The 18,548-nt window shown below is 33.5% G+C and overlaps 2 protein-coding genes across 2 annotated transcripts in view; one reads left to right on the top strand and one right to left on the bottom strand.

The window, feature by feature from the left end:
* LOC129939320 (3'-5' ssDNA/RNA exonuclease TatD) overlaps window positions 1–9,815 on the top strand; it is a 28,953-nt gene extending 19,138 nt beyond the window's left edge. Inside the window, exons 3-5 of the mRNA XM_056047295.1 lie at window positions 8,356–8,467; window positions 8,540–8,709; window positions 8,769–9,815. Coding sequence (XP_055903270.1) covers window positions 8,356–8,467; window positions 8,540–8,709; window positions 8,769–8,907 — 421 coding nt within the window. The 3' untranslated portion in view covers window positions 8,908–9,815. The remainder of the gene's footprint in view (window positions 1–8,355; window positions 8,468–8,539; window positions 8,710–8,768) is intronic.
* A 5,870-nt stretch (window positions 9,816–15,685) lies between these two features.
* LOC129938549 (isopentenyl-diphosphate Delta-isomerase 1) lies at window positions 15,686–17,012 on the bottom strand. The gene is made up of 3 exons (XM_056046179.1): window positions 16,516–17,012; window positions 16,308–16,454; window positions 15,686–16,226 (listed from the first exon to the last, which is right to left on the bottom strand). Exons 1-3 carry the CDS (start codon window positions 16,807–16,809, stop codon window positions 15,915–15,917), a joined length of 753 nt encoding a protein of 250 aa, XP_055902154.1. The 5' UTR covers window positions 16,810–17,012; the 3' UTR covers window positions 15,686–15,914.
* Between the last annotated feature and the right edge of the window lie 1,536 nt (window positions 17,013–18,548).

Raw genomic sequence — 18,548 nt, 5'->3', positions numbered from 1 at the left:
AAGACCTCGTGAAGAAGAATTGCTAAGGGACTTACAACTATGCGAGTTCGACTTTGTTCACCATGGCTCTTATTATGTATGAAGAATATTTGACGGATTTTGTTGACAACAGTTTCAGAAAATCTGTGCTGAAATTTTTCGTTGTAGTCTTGAATTATGAGAAGGGTAATCCGGTGATTATTAGGCAGAATGATAGGTCTTTTGCAAGCATTGTTGACGTGTTCTGCTGCGTCTTTACAACCTTTAATTCTAAATATAATGGGCTTGATTTTTAAAACGTTGTGTTTTTTACGTTACCATATATAAGAGTAACGGAGACAAAAATAGCCCTGGGGTACATCAGCGTTTATTTTCTAGGTATCAAATTTAAACGCGTCCAATACTACTTGAATTGAACCGTTCAGACGGTAATTTCTAACCATAAGAGGTACATTAATTCCAAATGCACGCATTTTCGAAAACAGCTTAATTCAGAACTCTATCACGTCTTTGAAATGTCAAGTGCAATAAACTTACTTTCTCCAAAACGATGTAAACTTTTGTTCCACTGTTCGGTGAGATAAACCATGAGATCACCAAAAGGCTTATTGCTATATATTTCTTTCTTAAGCTGAGCATTGATCAGCATTTCCATGACTTTGGAAAAAAGAAACGTAAGTGCAATTCGACAATAGTTAGAGAATGAGCAGGATTTGCTCTTTTTTAGGGACAGGCTAGACAAATGCTGTTTTCTATCCACTCGGAAAGGGGCCAGCAGAGTAGGGCAGATGAAAAGGTTAAGAAGTGGTTTTGTCAGCGAAAAAGGACATCTCTTCAAAACAATACCAGGGATACTATCCGTGCCATCGAATTTGTGAATGTCAAGGTCTTTTAGTACTCTAGCAACTTATCGAGTGCGAAAGAAGATTCATCCCATAGAATGGTTGACGCTTTAAAGTAAAGGAGAAACTATGTCACTTATTGCCAGCTTCGATTTAGCAGAAAACTGTGCTGCAAGCAAATTGGCTTTATCAATCGAGCTTACAAAAGGATAGTCATTGGAAACTAGCGTCAGATCCGACGTTGACGTAGTGTTACGCACATTTTCTTACAAACGACCAGAAGCTTGTGAATTTTGGAACAGTGCAGTATTTTTTTCCGTTATTTCTGTTCATTCAAAATTCATGCGTCGAATATGTCCGTTACAGGTTTTTCTAGCTTTTTCATCTTATTCCGGTTTTCCTCAGTGAGGTTGGCTTCATAGATAGGTTGATAGATTTTACCCTATTCGGCATAAAAATTTCTAATTCCACAAAGAATTAAGTTTGTAATCATATCTGCGCTAGATCTGGAATCCAAGTCATTGAGACCGTCCCAGTTGGCTTTCACATATTGTCAAACGGTTCGCGTAAGGGTTTCTACTTTAACTGGGATTTTTTGGTATGGAAAAATAAGAGATATGTCACAATGGTATACTGCTCGCATGATATATATTTTTTGGAAAGGCTTCCTTGTACAGGGTCCGGCAGAAAAACCTCCCGTATTTTTAGGCGTTTATATTCAAAGCTATTAATAGATAAAATGGTATTCCGGGTATAGATAGATATAGAGGTCTACGTGCCGTTTTTAGTAATCATAATAGCGTGGCCCTTATGTCACAGTTTGGTGTGCTGTTTCTGAATTTGGCGTGTTAGGTCCGTATTTTTCGAAGAAAATGGGCAAAAAGTTACAGTTATTGCGGATCGCTACTGTCGCATGATTGAGACCTTCCTGCAACCAAACTTAAATCAGTTAACTACGAACCACAAAGGAGGCTGGTTCCAATTTAAAAAATTCAATAAAATGTTTCTGTAAAATTGTTTATTTTTTTGTCATTGTCTTTTAAAATATGGGAGATCTTTTTGCCAGACCCAGTAGATTTTAATGAACTATAAGTGACCTACGGTAACATTCTGTAACGAAAATACAAACTAATTGAAAAATGTTTGTACCATTTTGTCATATTATATCAATTCCCTTTTAAACACCAGCGCTAATTGGGATTGCCATCATCTATACCCGTAATTAGTTCCCTTCTTTTCTTAATACTTACATACACTCATACCTTGTTCACCCAGAGCAGTTACTTAAAATCTTTTTTTTAAGACTCTTAATGTGCAGTAAATAGCAAATTTGGAAGCGCTAACTCTGTGCTAAGTGATTAAAAATGTTGGCTATAATATATTTATTCATTAAAAAGGTTTTGAGTGAGTATTAACATGGCAATATTGAAATACGCTTATTGCTGAAAAATATTGGTTCAATGACCTTAACAGCTTTGAGACTATGATTTCTATTTATTTTCTCGCAAAATTTAGATATGGCATTTATTTTAAAATATTTAAAAATGCACAAAGTCGATTGAGAATCAGAGATATTTAAGGTAATATCTTTTATTTTTTCGTAAGTCTGAAAGACCTTAGGTAACTGGTAATCTTATTTATGATACGAGTAGATATTCGATATAGCTTGTTTTATTTATTGTATAAGATTGACTGCCTTCAAGGAATGCGTCGTATTTATTTTCATGCCCATCGCATAAAACACAACAAGATTAAATATAAACCACTTCACTTTCTGTGAATAATACTTTACAAATTACTTATGCGTGTCGTATTAATATTTTTAAACATGCTGATGATTTAGTGCATTAAGAATGGTTCAAATTTCAAAATAACTTGAAATCATCAAGATAAAGTAGTTTAGGTTAGGTACTCGTAAAATATTATATTCACTTATTTTTGTTGCAATGTCATTCAAAACTGCAACTTACTATTTGTAGATTTAACAAAAAAAAAGTGTCAATCAATCATTTGCAATGTGAGCAATAAAGATACTAACTTTATTTTACGCCCTATTCTATTGGAGTTAGATAATATTTATGATGAATGATATTGGAGGAATTCAGATTTGTATTGTGGGGATAATCATGGGTTTATCGAAAGTCTCTGAAATCATTTCCTGTTTTAAGTAAAACAACACTTCTGGACAGTGTTAAATGCAATAAAGCAGAATTCGGAATAGAGTACGTAAATCACTTCATCAATGTTAATTTTTCTACTCTACTTTGAATTAAATCATACATTTTTTTCAAATTTTGTCTTTGTTATTAAAAAGAACCAATCCATCGTCTTTTGTCTTCGTGATGCCCATTCAATTTTATGTGCTTCGGTGACTAGTTTACTTTGCTGTTTGGAAGAGCATGCGTGCCGATTCTACACTAAGATGCCGATTAGCAGTTTTGTAGAGCCGGTGCACAGTGGTGAAAGAGAGGAAAAAAATCTTTTTAAAAAGTCATATTTATCCTTTTAAAATTTATGTTTAAGTACTGTTAGATAACTCGAGCGTATGATTTAAAAGTATTTTTTAACATATACATTGCCGCTCATCTGAACAGGTTCACAAATATTTTCACCTTACTGTTGGCCTATCTTCATATGTATTGCAATATTACATCTTTTTTATATATGTAATGAAAGAGCATCATTATGTGCTTGTTTTTGGAGAAAAAAAATTGTCTGAAAGCTTACCGTTATCCTGCCATGGTAGCTAGACTTAATTTAGTCATAAAAATAAGCATTTAGTGTGTTAGTGTGTTTTTTCTATTAACGGTGAAAATAGGTCGCGGTAAATCTTTAAGCGAGGAAGAAAAAGGCAAAATAAAAGCATTTCGGGAATCAGGCCTAAGCCAACGACTTATAACGAGAAAAATTAAAAGAAGTCAAAATTTGGTAGGCAGTTACTTGCGAAATATCTAAAATTATGGAAAAACCATGAAAGGAGGCACTTATACCACCACATCAATGGCTAGACGTGCTATCATCAGAGCAGCTTCTAATTCTCATGATTCCGCGTCAAAAATAAAAATAAAAACCGGTGTCAATTGCAGTTTAACTACGGTAAAACGCGTGATTAAAAGTGCTTCTCATTTGAAAAGAAAAAGAAATCAGAAAAAAACACCACTTAACTAATCTAGAAAAGAAATTCGTCTTGTAAGAAATACATGTCGTGAAAGTCAGAGTGACAAAAAGTGATTTTTTCAGATAGAGGGCCCTGATAGCTTTAATTATTACTTTCATTTCCAAAAGAGGAGCATTATTTAAGTCGGCTGCATAGCTGTGAAGGCGGTGGTATGCTGTGGGGAGCTATTTCCTTCTACGGAGCCTTAGAGCTCCAATTTGTTACATCGAGAATGAATGCAGATTCTTATAAAGGTGTGCTAGAAAAAGCCTTCCCACAGATTTCTGATCTGTTTGGACCAATATCGTGGACATTCCAACATGATAATGTCCCTATCCATATAGCGAGTACAGTACGGCAGTGGATTGAGAGTCAAAATGTAGAGATGCTGGTGTGTGTCCCCTACTCCCCTGACCTTAACATAATAGAGAATGTAAGAGGACTTCTCTCACGTAAAGTATACGAGTCAGGGAGGCAATTCGAAGACAAACATTCATTAATCGCAACCAATAAAAAAGCATTGTCAGAAATTTCGCTTCAATACCTGGAAAAATTGTATAGTTCCATTCCAAATCGAATTTACGAGACTATATCAAGAAGAGGTGGCAACACTCGCTATTAACTTCTGTTAAATAACCATACAATACAAAAGAGTAAAATTAATCTTTAAATTTAAATAATTTGTATTGTTTTATTCCATTTCATTCGTTGAACCTATTCAGATGAGCCAAAATAATTGCTTGTTTTTATGAATACATTTAGTCTTGCTACCGTGTGAGGATAACGGTAAGCTAAGACAATTTTTTTTCTCCAAAAACAAGCACATAATGATGCTCCTATACATTGCATTTATAAAAAAAGTAATATTGCAATACATATAAAGAGAGGTCAACAGTAAGGTGAAAATATTTGTGTACCTATTCAGATGAGCGGCAGTGTATATTGTATGTTCTGATTTAAAAGCCCTCAAAGTTGAAAAATAATTTTACTCAAATGGCGAACCGTATTTTCAACAAATTTTTAGTTGTTTTTTCCGAAGTTCCTTTAAATAAATTTTCTAGCTTCTTAAATAATTTAATTGGTCTATTTTCGATAATCTAAAAAAAAATATTGATTATTTATTTATAAAAAAATATTTATAAGTAGTCTGAAGCTTTACTACTAGAAAAAAATGCGTTTTTTTTAACTTTTTGATTTAAAAAAAGCAAAAAAAAGTAAGTATGCCAGCATATGCTCCATACATTCATATTAAAGCACAGACAAAATCAGCTGAAGATACGTGCAGATGTGGAAGTTATGATCAAAAATGTTTCACTGAATTGGATTTCAAAAAAACTCCGTTTTGACAGTGGTGTTTACCAAAAAGTTTGATTTCTTCCGTATTAATTGTCAGAATGAACTGGTTAAGCCAGAAAGAAAAAATGTCAAACTTTATTTTAAAAATAAAACAAAATTAATACATGGACCCAGGTCTGAGAATTTCGATTTTGGCAAAATCATTTATTTCTGCCTGGGCACATTTTTCTACTTTGAACTCAATTTTCTTGAAAACAACACATGAAAAACAATATAGTTTCATGATATTTTAACTTACATATATGATATTAATTAATTTTTTGCTAAAGGTAGAAATGGAAATGTGTTATATTTAAAGTTTGATTGCTTTGTTTTTGTTGTGTATTGCTTAATTTTTTATTACTAGGATTATTAGAATAAAATCTTTTACTTAAATCTATATACATAAAAGATTATGTAAAAAAAAAGTATTGAGTTATTGAGCATTTGTGCAAGGTGTTTAAGAAAAATGTGTACTCTTTGATCAACCCAGAAGTGAAAGTGAAGTGAAATAATACCAAACATATATGATGAATTCAATACATTAAAATGGATTCAATCGAATTTCCTTATTCGGTGTTGTGTAGTGAACTTATTACTAATGGTCATGATTTTCAAAATCTTCTACCGTATTTTCTAAGGGAATACCCCAACTTAATTTCTGAACAAATGGAAACTGTGCTGTCAGAATTAAAGAAACGTTTTATGTCTCATTTTTTAAGTCTATGGAACGCAGTTCATAGAAAAAGAAAGTCATTGTGAAAAAAATACACTCATTTGCTCGAAGGATTTTTCGAAGTAGAACTAATTGTATTGCCTGAAACGTCAACTAATATGAGAAAACCAAGAAAGAGTTTTGACGAATGCTGTGATCGAGCTAAAAGCTATAAGAGGGACGAAATTAGAAACATATTTCTTCAAGAAGAGATAAACTATGCAGCAACATCAGATTGCTTTTCCTGCTCACAATTCGATCCGGATAAGGCTCTTGCATTATTTAACAAGCAGAATTGTCGAAACGCCAATATTAAGTATTAAGACTTGCCATGCCATTAAGACAAGTTTTACTAAAAAAAAATTGTATTTAAATATAACATCAAATGTATAAGACTAATCTTAACATGTTTGCCAAATTTCATATAAATCCGTTGAACCGTTTAGATTAAACAGACTTTTTTCCGCTCTCCCATACAACCCGAACCACTGTGCGGTGCAACAATGTCCCGTTTTGACTTTTTGGTTGCAAAAATCATATCTCCTCAACGAATAAATTTATTGCTTTAATTTTTTTTTATCTTGAGGGAAATAAAAAAAGGCTATAAAAATAAGGCTACATAAGTCCGGGAAAATGTGTAATAAACTCATCATTTCTAGAGATTATCGTTCTTTCCAATCTTGTTGGCTTCTCACGTGCCTTAAGGAAGAAATAAGTGGATCCGAAGAGGTTGCAAGCATGTTAAATAGGTCCTCATTCGCTGAATTCTTGAAACTTTACACGTATTCTGATATCGATATTTCTTTTTCAGACAGTTCTCCAAGTCGTAGTGATATTTAATGATATTTTGACTATGAAACTATATTTTGTGTAGAGTAGGTGTGAGTAGTTTTTCAGGATACTTTAGCTCTGCCGTTTTCTTAGTATAATGCCCAAATTTATCTGCATTCACTACTTCTCTGCAATTCAAAACGATCAATATTACTTTGACCCTTATTATTACTTCTCCATTAACTCCAGACTTTTAATATTATTGTCTGTGGTATGTATGATGTCACTAGTCTTAATTTGCTTTAAGACTCTTGAAAATCTTAGGTAATAAACATTAAACAAAAAGGTTTAACCTTTTTTAAATAAAATCATCTTTTTTAAATCCACCACACACAATACAGAGAAATCGTTCTTCCAAAGAATTTTCCATGGAAAACCAGGGACAAAAATGACTGACTTCATCAATTCCAATCACCCTAGCTCAGTTGATCTTTTGGATTTAAGTTAAGAAATATATAAGGATTCTGAATCACTTGAGATCTTAGCACCACTCGTTGAACTTTTTTCTATACAATTTAAAGTCGAAAAAGTGTGCAAAAAGTATAAAATACTTTTTTCTAATAATCGATCAAAATAATGGCACAGCATATTAGAAAAAACCCTTTTTCTAGTTTTTACATTCAAAGTTAGGAAAAAAATAAAAAAAAATAACCCAAATTAAATACTCGAGCTCCAAGTATTTGTAAGGCGATCCTTACTTTATTTTGGGCTGTTGTATCCTTCGTCTGGGAAATCTAGTGCCTCTTACTACTCACCGTATTACGGGCTGCAGCAAAGTCGATTAGTCGGAAGGTGTTGTCTGTCGCGAAAGCTCCCAACTAATCCGCTAAAGATATTTTCCTTCCAAACTTTAACATTAAAATCAACGACCACGACTTTGAAATCGTACTCCGGACAGGCTGCACAGGGTCCGTCCAGAAGGTTGTAAATCTCTTTGTTAGACTTCTCAGCTTCATAGGTATGGCCGTGTGTATACTTATATCAAACTTAAAAAAAAAAATAGTCTGTGTTCTGGACTTCGTGCTCTTTTAAACCGCTGGACATCTTAAAGTAAACAATAGACGGCAAACAACAAACTGAATCAATGCCTTCTCACAGTGAATCAATGAGATCGAGATATCTAGCTACGTTGATAAAAAACATCAATCGCCTATCCACAGTTCAACAAAAACTCCCTTGCATATATTAATTTATAACTGGTAGAATGTGTCATTTCTAAAATAAATATAGTGAAAAATCTAAAATCGTGTTTCAGACAGAACTGCAAAAAAGGATTAACTTGGTCCTGTCAATCTTCTCTAACGGAGAACCCCAAGAAGATACAAATTCATATTTGTTAGGTACTGGGCCATGGAGAAATTCTATGGCCCAGTATGCAACTTCTAATACAAAGTTCCTTGAATTCCTTCATTAATTGTTTTAAATAAGATCCAAATAGTTTAACCGATTTTACCTATTTTAACCATATTTCCTTTAATTGATTTTTATAATTTCAGATATCCGAACATACCACAAGTGATAATTAGAGGTTTTATGGGTACAACAGAGGAGGCGGTTAAATATTTAGATAGACGATTTTACTTAAGCTTAACTGGTTATTTATGCAAGGTAAACTTTTTACTTTTTTTCATTCGTCGTCAAAATACATTTAATTTATTATTTTATTGTGCTTTTCAAAAGGACAAATCAGATACTGGAGTAAGAAAACTTTTAGAAGACGGTACACTGCCGTTGGATAGACTACTCGTCGAAACAGACTCGCCATTTATGTACCCAAACACAAGAGCTTCCAAGCTACCACAACATGTTAAGACTGGAATAACAGAGAGATCTCTGTTATATTTACATAGGTAACTTAAAAATTTAACTAAAGAACTTAGTTTGAACTTGGATTGTTTTATTTTTTAAGATATTGTACTTTTCAACGAAACGAACCATGTAGCCTACCGGCTATAGTGGAGATGATAGCAGCTTTTATGAAGAAGACACCTGACGAGGTGGCCCTGGCAACAGCTTTCAATGCTCTCAAATTATTTGGGTTGTCGTGAGCGAAGCGTTTTTATGCTTTGATTAATTATTTCTTCTTCTTCTTCTTATGCAGCCTGCTGTTAACTATTATGACGACTATTTAGTTTTACTTTTTATATATTATTATTTTACTGTTTTCTATAAGAATCTGCAGATTTTTATGTATTTACATAAGTAAACCGCTTAGATATTGTTTTTATTAAATATGTTTATAAGAATTTATGCGTAACACTAAGTGCCTTATTGCCTAATCCGGATTAAGGCAGAAAAATAAAAAAAAAAATATATATTGTAGGTAATCGAATATCCCTGGAAGAAAGGACTAAACTATTTTTTAAAATGCATCCTCATCCTCCCATCTTAGCCAAGATTTACCGCATTTCCCATTTGACTAATAATTTACGAGTACTGTTGTATTTTTGTATACTTTTAGAAATACTATATAGACGAGACAAAAACAAATATTGAGTATCATTAAATGATTCCATAAATGTTAATGGCGTAAAAGTGCCATAACTTTATATTATCATAAAGCCTATGACTGTTTAGTTTATGCGTTTTTGATTTTATTTGAAAATTTTCTAAGCTTACAAATATTATATATTTTTATACACATATTTATTCAAAACTGTTATGAATATGTTTATATTCAAAAAAAAAACAACAAAAAGTCTTTATTCTTAAGCGCTAATTAAAGCAAGCTTGTGAATTGTTTTATTTTATTTTTTTTTTATTTCAATATAAGGACAACACTTTATTTGTTATAATATATATATTTAATTATTTGATGGAAATGATTGTGATCATAAACGTGCATACAATATTATTATACTATATATTACTATTATATCAAAATGTTTTATACAACAAATTAATCGTGTAGCTAGGAAACAATTTAAATAAATACAAAAAGCAATGAAGAATTAAATTTAATAATTTTAATTGAAGAAGTAAGTCTTTGAAGTATGCTGACATTCGGATGACATTTCTAAAAGCAGATGTACTTTTTTCTAAAAAAAAATTCTTAAAAGTATAATGAGATCCGCTACACCGATGGATTCTATACTATTTTTCGTTAAGCCTTTTCAAACACGGAGTTTAAAAAGAAAACAGTTCGAACGATGTTAAAATAGACGAATGTGTTTTAAACTTCCCATTGGAAGTTAATGTAATGGGTCCGATTTGTCAAATTGAAAATTTTGACATTTCTCGACGTTTCAAGGTCCCTAGAGTCGAAATAAAAGATTTTTAGAAAGATTTCTGTGCGTGCGTGTGCACGTACGTTCGTACATCCGTACGTTCGCGACGTTTTTTTCGTCGTCCATAGCTCAAGAACCAGAAGAGATATCGACTTCAAATAAATTTTGTTATGCAGATAATAAGGCAGAAAGGGCTCTCAAGAAAATTGCCTGGGTGGTTTTTTTACCATAGCAGTTTAAAAAAAAGGTAAACAAATTTGGTTAACCCTAAATATCTCATGAACCAATGACGCTAGAGACTTGAGTTAAATTTTATATTATATATTGTAACGTATTACAAAACAAAAAATTGTCACATCGAAAAATTTTACGACCAAAATATGATTTCATCTCCAAAACAATTTTGTGCAACGAAAAATAATGTTTTTGACATCTCATACAATTTTGAGAAAAATCGAATTCACAGTTTTTTTTATAAAAAAAAATTACTCAAAGTTTGTAAAAATTGATTTTCGACTCAAATATCTTTCCAAAACTTTGAGGTATTGGCTTTTATTTAAAATGATTGTTGCCAACGTTCAACAAAATTTTGAAAAAAAATCGAATTGACAGTTTTTTTTACAAAAAATTAACAAAAGTTTATGTTTTCGATATTCAGCAATTTTTATATAAAATTCCAACAGTCCTTTTTTTCATAAAAAATAGTACGCAAATAATATTCAGTGTCAATATGTTTTGATCTTTTGCTGACATATGAGCCTGAGAAAGCTCTTGTTACCTTCGTAAATAAGTGTACTTTGGGTCTGAGAATGATTAAAATCATTCAAAAGTTGCATATATATAAAATAAGAAACATTTTTGATTTGATAACTTTAACTTATCTTTCGTGTTTTTAAATCCAATAAAATCAAATTTAAGACACAACGTTAATGATTTATATAAATATTTGAATACTGAACTATTAATTTCATTTTGAATTCGTGTGGTTTACCGAGCATCTGATTGTGAAACGTCAAAATCATTCTCCACTAACTTTGTAGCCGAATATTTTACACTACGTCGGAGGAGAAATTTCAACTAATTTTGTAGTTAGATTTAGCCAATCAGAATCCCTTGACTACGTAGCCACTAGCTTTGTGAATGCGACCACTACCTTTGTGAATGCGACCTGTCAGATTAAATTCTTGTCAAAAATGACAGTTCCACAATTTCGATTTCAAAAACAAAACGTAAACTATTTTATTTTGTAGGCAATAATGTTTTTAGTAGTTTTTGTACTGTGAACTTAAAGAAGAGATTTGTGAAATAAAGTTCTGAATTTTAAATTCATGACACTTGAAAAACTAACTAGTTGTCTTAGTCAAAATTTACGTTCAAGGAATGAAGTTGACTACAAATAAAGTCCCTTAAGTTGCATGAACCTGCCCATTAACAAGTCTTTAAATGTATTGCTTTTGCCTTAAACCGAAGTTTGAACGACTAACAGGTGTAAGAGGTTACATCTTAGGTATACAGGCATAAATATGCTTGTATGAAAACTTATTCGACAAACGTTTTGTGTATATCTTCGTTCCAGACATTATAGATTTTTTTAGTCAAAAAATACAGGCGGTTGTCTCATGTAATTTTTTTCCTTTACTTCTCCGTTTTAAAAAGTTGATTTTAGATCCGTATGTTTTACGTTGTTTTTAAGTTGTCTGTCTTACTACTGATGTTCAAATGGTAGACATGTACATTGAACAACATGTACAAACACAAGTGGCAACAGGTTTTCTTGACGTTTGGAAAATCTAAATTTGGTAAATTTTGAAAACTGAACTTTATTTAGACTTTTCTAAATGATTCAATTTAATAAGAGTCATCGGTCTTTAAAGATTTTGATTTGATGATTTTATTCGTTCAGATTTTTTACCCATCTTCTAAAATAAAACACTAACCAAAAACAACAAAGAGCATTCTACTTTCTTATAGTGGGGACATCATTGGGCACTGTTGTTATTGAAATTCCAAACCGAACAATGCCAATGTCGAAAGTTGCACTTAATATTTACTTTTCCCAGAAAATAATTTTCTACGTGATTTTGGTTCTCATTTCCAAAACCAAACTTTTCATTGTGAAAATAATAATGCTAAAAATCCGAAGGGGCATATCTGTCCTGTCTCCTGTCTGCTCATCCAAACATTAAAGACAAAATGGTACGTTAAATGCATTCCACAGAACCATTAAATACAAGTTGTATCATCAGTGACTTATTGTTGGAGGGGGTCCTTAAACTTTTCACATGAAAAGTGTTTTTATTTGTTCAACACTTTTAAAAATGTTCATAAAGAATCCGTTTAAAAAGTGTTGATGCCAGAATTCCTTTGATGTTTAACAAATCCAACATTGGTATACCTCTAAGCTCTAACTACTTGTAACATATGTTAAAGCATGATAAAAGAAGCAAACCATTTTGATGGTCTAAAGCAACCACTTGTTAGTTAACTTAACTAATTAGGCCAATCTAAAAATTAGGATATTAAACGCTCGAAGCAATTCATTTCGGTTGGAAGATTTCCCATGAGCTCCGGTATAAGACACTGCTTACTGGAAAAACATGCTTTCGACTTTTCCTGCAAACGATTTTTGCAGAAGCTGCATGGCTGACGAAGAAGATGATATAGTGCCTCGCGCTCTATATTCAATTTTCATATCCTGCCCTATCAAAAAGACTAAGAATACACAATGCAGACTTTTACTACTATCCTAGTGATCTAATAAATTCCGACATCTATTGTCTCAACGAGTCAGGTAGATCTTAAGATTCTGGTCGTATGAAAACGGACCAACTATCGGTCTAAGTGTGTTGGTTTTCCCTTCAACACCTTAACGTTACCTTATCTAACCTAAAGCATATACCTAATTTTTAATGTTCTTACACTTTGAAACTTCTTTCCAGAAGTATTAAATTTTTGAATATCTTTTCATAATCTATTGAATAATTAAAATTTAATAACAAATATTATTCCCTTCCCCCGCCTTTTTATCTTTTAAAAAATAAACACTTTATCAGTCCAAAATAATTTACCAACAAAAAATACCGTGATTTTAATTACCGTTTTTTATAACCTATACTTTGAATTCAAATTAGAGCATCCACAACACGTTATTAATTAATTATTTAATTACAGTTACGTCGATATATTAATATGCAAATTCATGACACTGCAATGTTTTTGATGTATTTATAAAACTTTAAGAGCTATTTATTGAACCACAAAAATACGATTTTAGTTTATAATAACAAAAGCTGAAGTTGCTCAAATGATTTAGTCTACGAATACTTTTTTGGAAGACCTCAAGCTACTGAGATTAAGAAAAAATTAGTTAACAATTCGAATTTCAAAAACGAATAAACTTTCTTTTTCTGGACTTTTACTCTTCTTGCTAAGTCTACGTCGCTGTACAGCCCGTACAGTTCGTCGTTCCATCTTCTCCTCCACTCCCCTTCGTTGCATACGGGACCGTAGATCACACGAAGAATTTTTCTATCGAAGCGACCGAAGGTGCTTTCATCCGCTTTTGTCATGGTCCATGCCTTTGCACCGTATAGCAGGACGGGGATGATAAGGGTCTTATATAGCAACACTTTGGTCCCTCGAGAGAGGACTTTACCACTCAATTGCTTTCTTAGTCCAAAGAAACAGCGGTTAGCAAGAGTTATTCTGCGTTTGATCTCAGCGCTGGTGCTGTTTTCTGCGTTTACAGCGGAGCCTAGGTAGACGAAGTCCTTGACTACCTCAAAGTTACGTCTGTCGATTGTGATGTTTTGACCAAAACGTGGGTATTGTATGTCCTTTCTAGACGACAGCATGTACTTTGTTTTGCCCTCATTAACCGTTAAACCCATTTTTGCCGCCTCTGCCTCAGTGCTCACAAAAGCCCCATTGACATCACGCTTAGTTCTTCCGATTATGTCAATGTCATCAGCAAATGCCAGTAATTGGACAGACTTTTGAAAGATAGTGCCTCTAGTGTTGACGTGTGAGCTCTGCACTATTCTTTCAAGCACGATGTTAAAAAAATCGCATGACAGCGCATCACCTTGTCTAAAACCTTTTTTGACATCAATAGGTTCTGTTAAGTTGTTTACAACCTTTATGGAGCAGCGTGAATTCTCCATGGTCATCCTGCACAAACGGACGAGTTTGGCAGGGATGCCAAAACTAGACATGGTTCTATACAGCTCGTCCCTCTATATGCTGTCATATGCGGCCTTGAAATCGATGAAAAGATGGTGGGTGTCGATTGGTGCTCTTGAGTTTTTTCCAGGATCTGCCGTAATGTGAATATTTGATCAACTGTGGACTTTCCTGGTCTAAAACTACACTGATAAGGACCTATCAGGTTGTTGACGATGGGCTTTAGACGTTCACATATTACGGCAGAGAAGATTTTATAGGCAATGTTAAGTAGACTTGTTCCTCTATAGTTGGTGCAGTTTAGAGGGTCTCCTTTTTTCAGGATCAGGCAAACAATACTGAGGTTCCATTCATCGGGCATGTTTTCTTCCAAACATATCTTACAGATAAGTTGGTGCATGCTCCTAACCAACTTATCTCTAACTGCTTTAAAGAGCTCGGCATTCAAGCCATCTGCCCCAGCGGCTTTATTAGACTTCAACTTAGATATGGCAATCTTTACTTCGTCTAAGTCGGGAGGACGGGATTGTTGGCTTTCGTCGTCTACATTGAATGGATCATCCTGCCTGACAGCGGAATTAAGTTCTTCGTGGCCGTTAAACAGTCTGCAGAAGTGGTCCTTCCATATCCTCAGCATTGACTGCGGTTCCACTATGATCTTTCCACTTTCGTCTTTGCAGCCTTCGGTTCTAGGTTTATGTACCTGTGAATTTCGTTTCACCTGTTCATAAAACTTTCGAACCTCATTCCTGCTTTTACACCTCTCAACATCTTCGACCGCACGCTTCTCATGCCCTCTCTTTTTCCTTCTGAGAAGTCGGCGTTCCTCTCGCGTTCCTCAAGCTCAGCTTTCACTTGAATAAAAAAAAAAAACATGATCAGTAGTCATTTTGACATAAGTTGACTTTACTTGATAGTTAGGTAGATTTTTCTTGATTAACTTTCCAGACAACTTTTCAATAAAGTTGCCTTAATTGGAAGTCAATTTTTGGCAGCTGGCCAATCAGATACTAGAAACTTGCCTTACCTTCCCTTATGTCGCCTGAACCTGCCCATTGTTAAAATAAAAGTCAAGCACTACACTCATTGTATACTTTTGTCTTAGGTGTAATCTCATACGACTAAGATGCACACCTTACACATATTTTTGAAGGCCGCGCACCTTCAGTGTAGTTTGTGATTCATCTCCCATAATTTACTACGGAATTTTTTGATTATGTACATGTGTATGTAGATGTATCTAAACCTGTTTATTGTATAGCAACTGCATCAAATCAGAATATCAGATCATGAACTTGAAAGTTACGTTTGAATTTATAAATAATAATTGAAGCTCCATTGTTGTTAGATAAACAAAAAAGATGCCTCTGTTGCTTTCAATTCAAACTTACTAACAACAACAAAAATAACACCAACCTACATTTGTACAGTTAATATTTTTCTTTATTTCTTATTTAACAAAACAATGAAGAAACAAAAAAAAAGAACTACCTTTGGTTATTTTCATCTGCATGGCTATTTTCCCTACAACACATATTTTCTTTTGAATTTATGCCCACTGACTAAATATGAGATAACAAATTATGACAATGCGCGTCTCTGTTTATTGTGCTTTACGGCGGACGCTGCCGCTGCTTAACGTTACTCTATGTAAATCGATTGATTGTTGTGTGATCTTCGAACTTTTTCAACTGATGCAAATTATCCCACCAGAGTTTGAGGCGATGGCGTAAGATAAGCTCGAACCAGGGGGTCAGTGGAGCATTCAGCTGCGATACTGTGGTGTCAAGGGCCGTGCGCGGGATGTACCTCACTTCGCTGACTTCGTTCAGATTCGGATTGAGGTCGACATCTTTCTGCAGAAAGAGTATGTAATCGATTTCGTGTTCGCCCCAGATTCCATCGCCAGTATTCGAATAATGGATGCGAGTCAAATAATGGAAGTTTTCAGGTCTTATCTGTAAAAAGTATGGTCATGGACATCGATAATGTTTGATTATGAGATCAAGCAAAAACTCAATTGAATTTCTTATAATAACCTGACTAGTGGGAATTCCCAGCTCGTAGTTGAGCCTCCTTTGAGCGGCTCGTCGGATACCCAGTTCGTTCAGTTCTTCGCGCTCATTTTCGATCTCGTGTAGAGGATGGCTGCAACAGGCGTTTGTGTAGGTGTCAGGGAAGGTTATCTAACAGAATTGATATTTTTTTTTGGGTTGGTCTAAAGAAAATGAATGAAGTAGAACTCACCTTATGGACAGAACGTCTCTGGACTAGCATATCTCCTTTGGTATTGAATAAAAAAACACTAAACGCACGATGCAATTTCACATGACCATTGGTAGGATCAACTCTGTGGCAGTCCTTTTTCGAAGCGGATCCAATGACAGTGTCATTCTCGTTGACTAAAATGCATTCTTCTTTGAGTGCATGCTCTTGCAATTCATCAAGCTTTGGTCCAGTTTTTGGGATCGATGAGGATGAACGCAAGAGATTCGATGGCGATGTCCTTAGACACAAGCGTTTTGCAGTTGATAAAATCATTTTTACTCTTTTCGAGTGTTTGAGGCTTTTGTGCGAAAAATAAACTTCATCCAAGTATTTTTGTATTGATAAACTTTTTCTTCACTTCTTTACACAACTTAACTCCGCTTCGTCGACTGCTGGCAGCTAGCTCAACAATTAAATAAGAAAATAAAAATATGAGAAATTAGAAAGAAATCACAAAATTTGTATGCATATTTTGGCTGGAGGAATATGTCGTGAGATTTTATTTTGACAGATCGTTATTTGGGTACCAACTATCATGCGAGTTTAAGGTTGACGTTGCAGTTGTGGGTTTACACATGATTTGAATTGGTTAAATTTTATGTGGGGCGTTCTTTTCTTTAAATCTATTGGTATCAATTATTGATGTGATATGTAGGTAGATATTATATAGATTCTTATTTTCACATTTATACTTTTTAAAAGAATATGTAAAACTCAGACAAAAACTATTGTTTTTTTTTCATTTTAAATTTTATAGCGATGCTTCGCAGTTTTGGAAGATGAAAAATAAGACTTTTTTCTTTCGCATTACGTGAAAGGTAATGTCTATGTTAACGCACCTAAATCGATTCGTGTAGTTATAGAGGTTATTATGGCGCTTCTTGCACGACAACGACCCTAAACACACTTCAAATTTAGTGAAGTGTGCATTAGAGGTGAATAAAATTAACGTTTTAAAGTGGCCAGCACAATCTACCGATCTAACCCGATCGAGAATTTGTGGAATGATGTTGAAATCACATTGAGCAAAAAAACCAACCAATTTAACACAATTGTGGCAGGATATTCAAAATGCTTGGTATGCAATTCCAAAGTAGGGATGTGAGGCTTTGGTTGAAAGTTTGCCAAGAAGATTGCTTCTCTAGGTACTGCAAAATAAAGGGTTCTCTACCAAATACTAAGAAAAACATAGAATTAATAACGGTAGGTAAAATTTTATTAAGAAACTGTTGAATGTGCTTAATTCGTGTAGAGGCGAAAAATTGATGTTCCTACATTCCATATTTTTGCTTCTTACTTATGTTAAATATATTTAATAAAGTACTATGAAAACATAGTAACTAATTTTATAATAAGAAAACAAATTGAAAACTAAATGATTTTTATTTTCTTTAACAAGTGTGCTAAATTCTTGTCCACTAATGTATATACATATGAATATAATAAATAAATGCTAAGAAAATGAGAAGGCAGGATCTATGAAGCCAATATGTGGTACTGCAGATGGGATCAAGTGTGATTTTTTGGTTTACGTAATTCATTTTATTTATCATTATTTCAATACAGTTTACATATAAATATAACAAATTTGTATGCAAGGGAAAAGCTCAATTACCAAACTACGTATTGGTACATACAGTGAGTGTCATTAATATTCGATTTTTATTCTTAAACATACTTTTGTTGTTTTTTCGTAGTAAAAGTTAAATTTAGGTTTATTATTTGGTTATTTTATAAATAAGTAAACGGTGATTTTTTAAGAGCTTGAGAACTTTTAAAAAAAAAAAAACGCATAAAATTTGCAAAATCTCATCGATTCTTTATTTGAAACGTTAGACTGGTCCATGACATTTACTTTTTGAAGATAATTTCATTTAAATGTTGACCGGCTGCGTCTTAGGTGGTCCATTCGGAAAGTCCAATTTTGGGTAACTTTTTCGAGCATTTCGGCCGGAATAGCCCGAATTTCTTCGGAAATGTTGTCTTCCAAAGCTGGAATAGTTGCTGGCTTA

Source organism: Eupeodes corollae, chromosome 1, assembly GCF_945859685.1.
Source record: "Eupeodes corollae chromosome 1, idEupCoro1.1, whole genome shotgun sequence".
NCBI lineage: Eukaryota > Metazoa > Arthropoda > Insecta > Diptera > Syrphidae > Eupeodes > Eupeodes corollae.
This window is presented reverse-complemented; position numbering and strand designations above follow the sequence as displayed.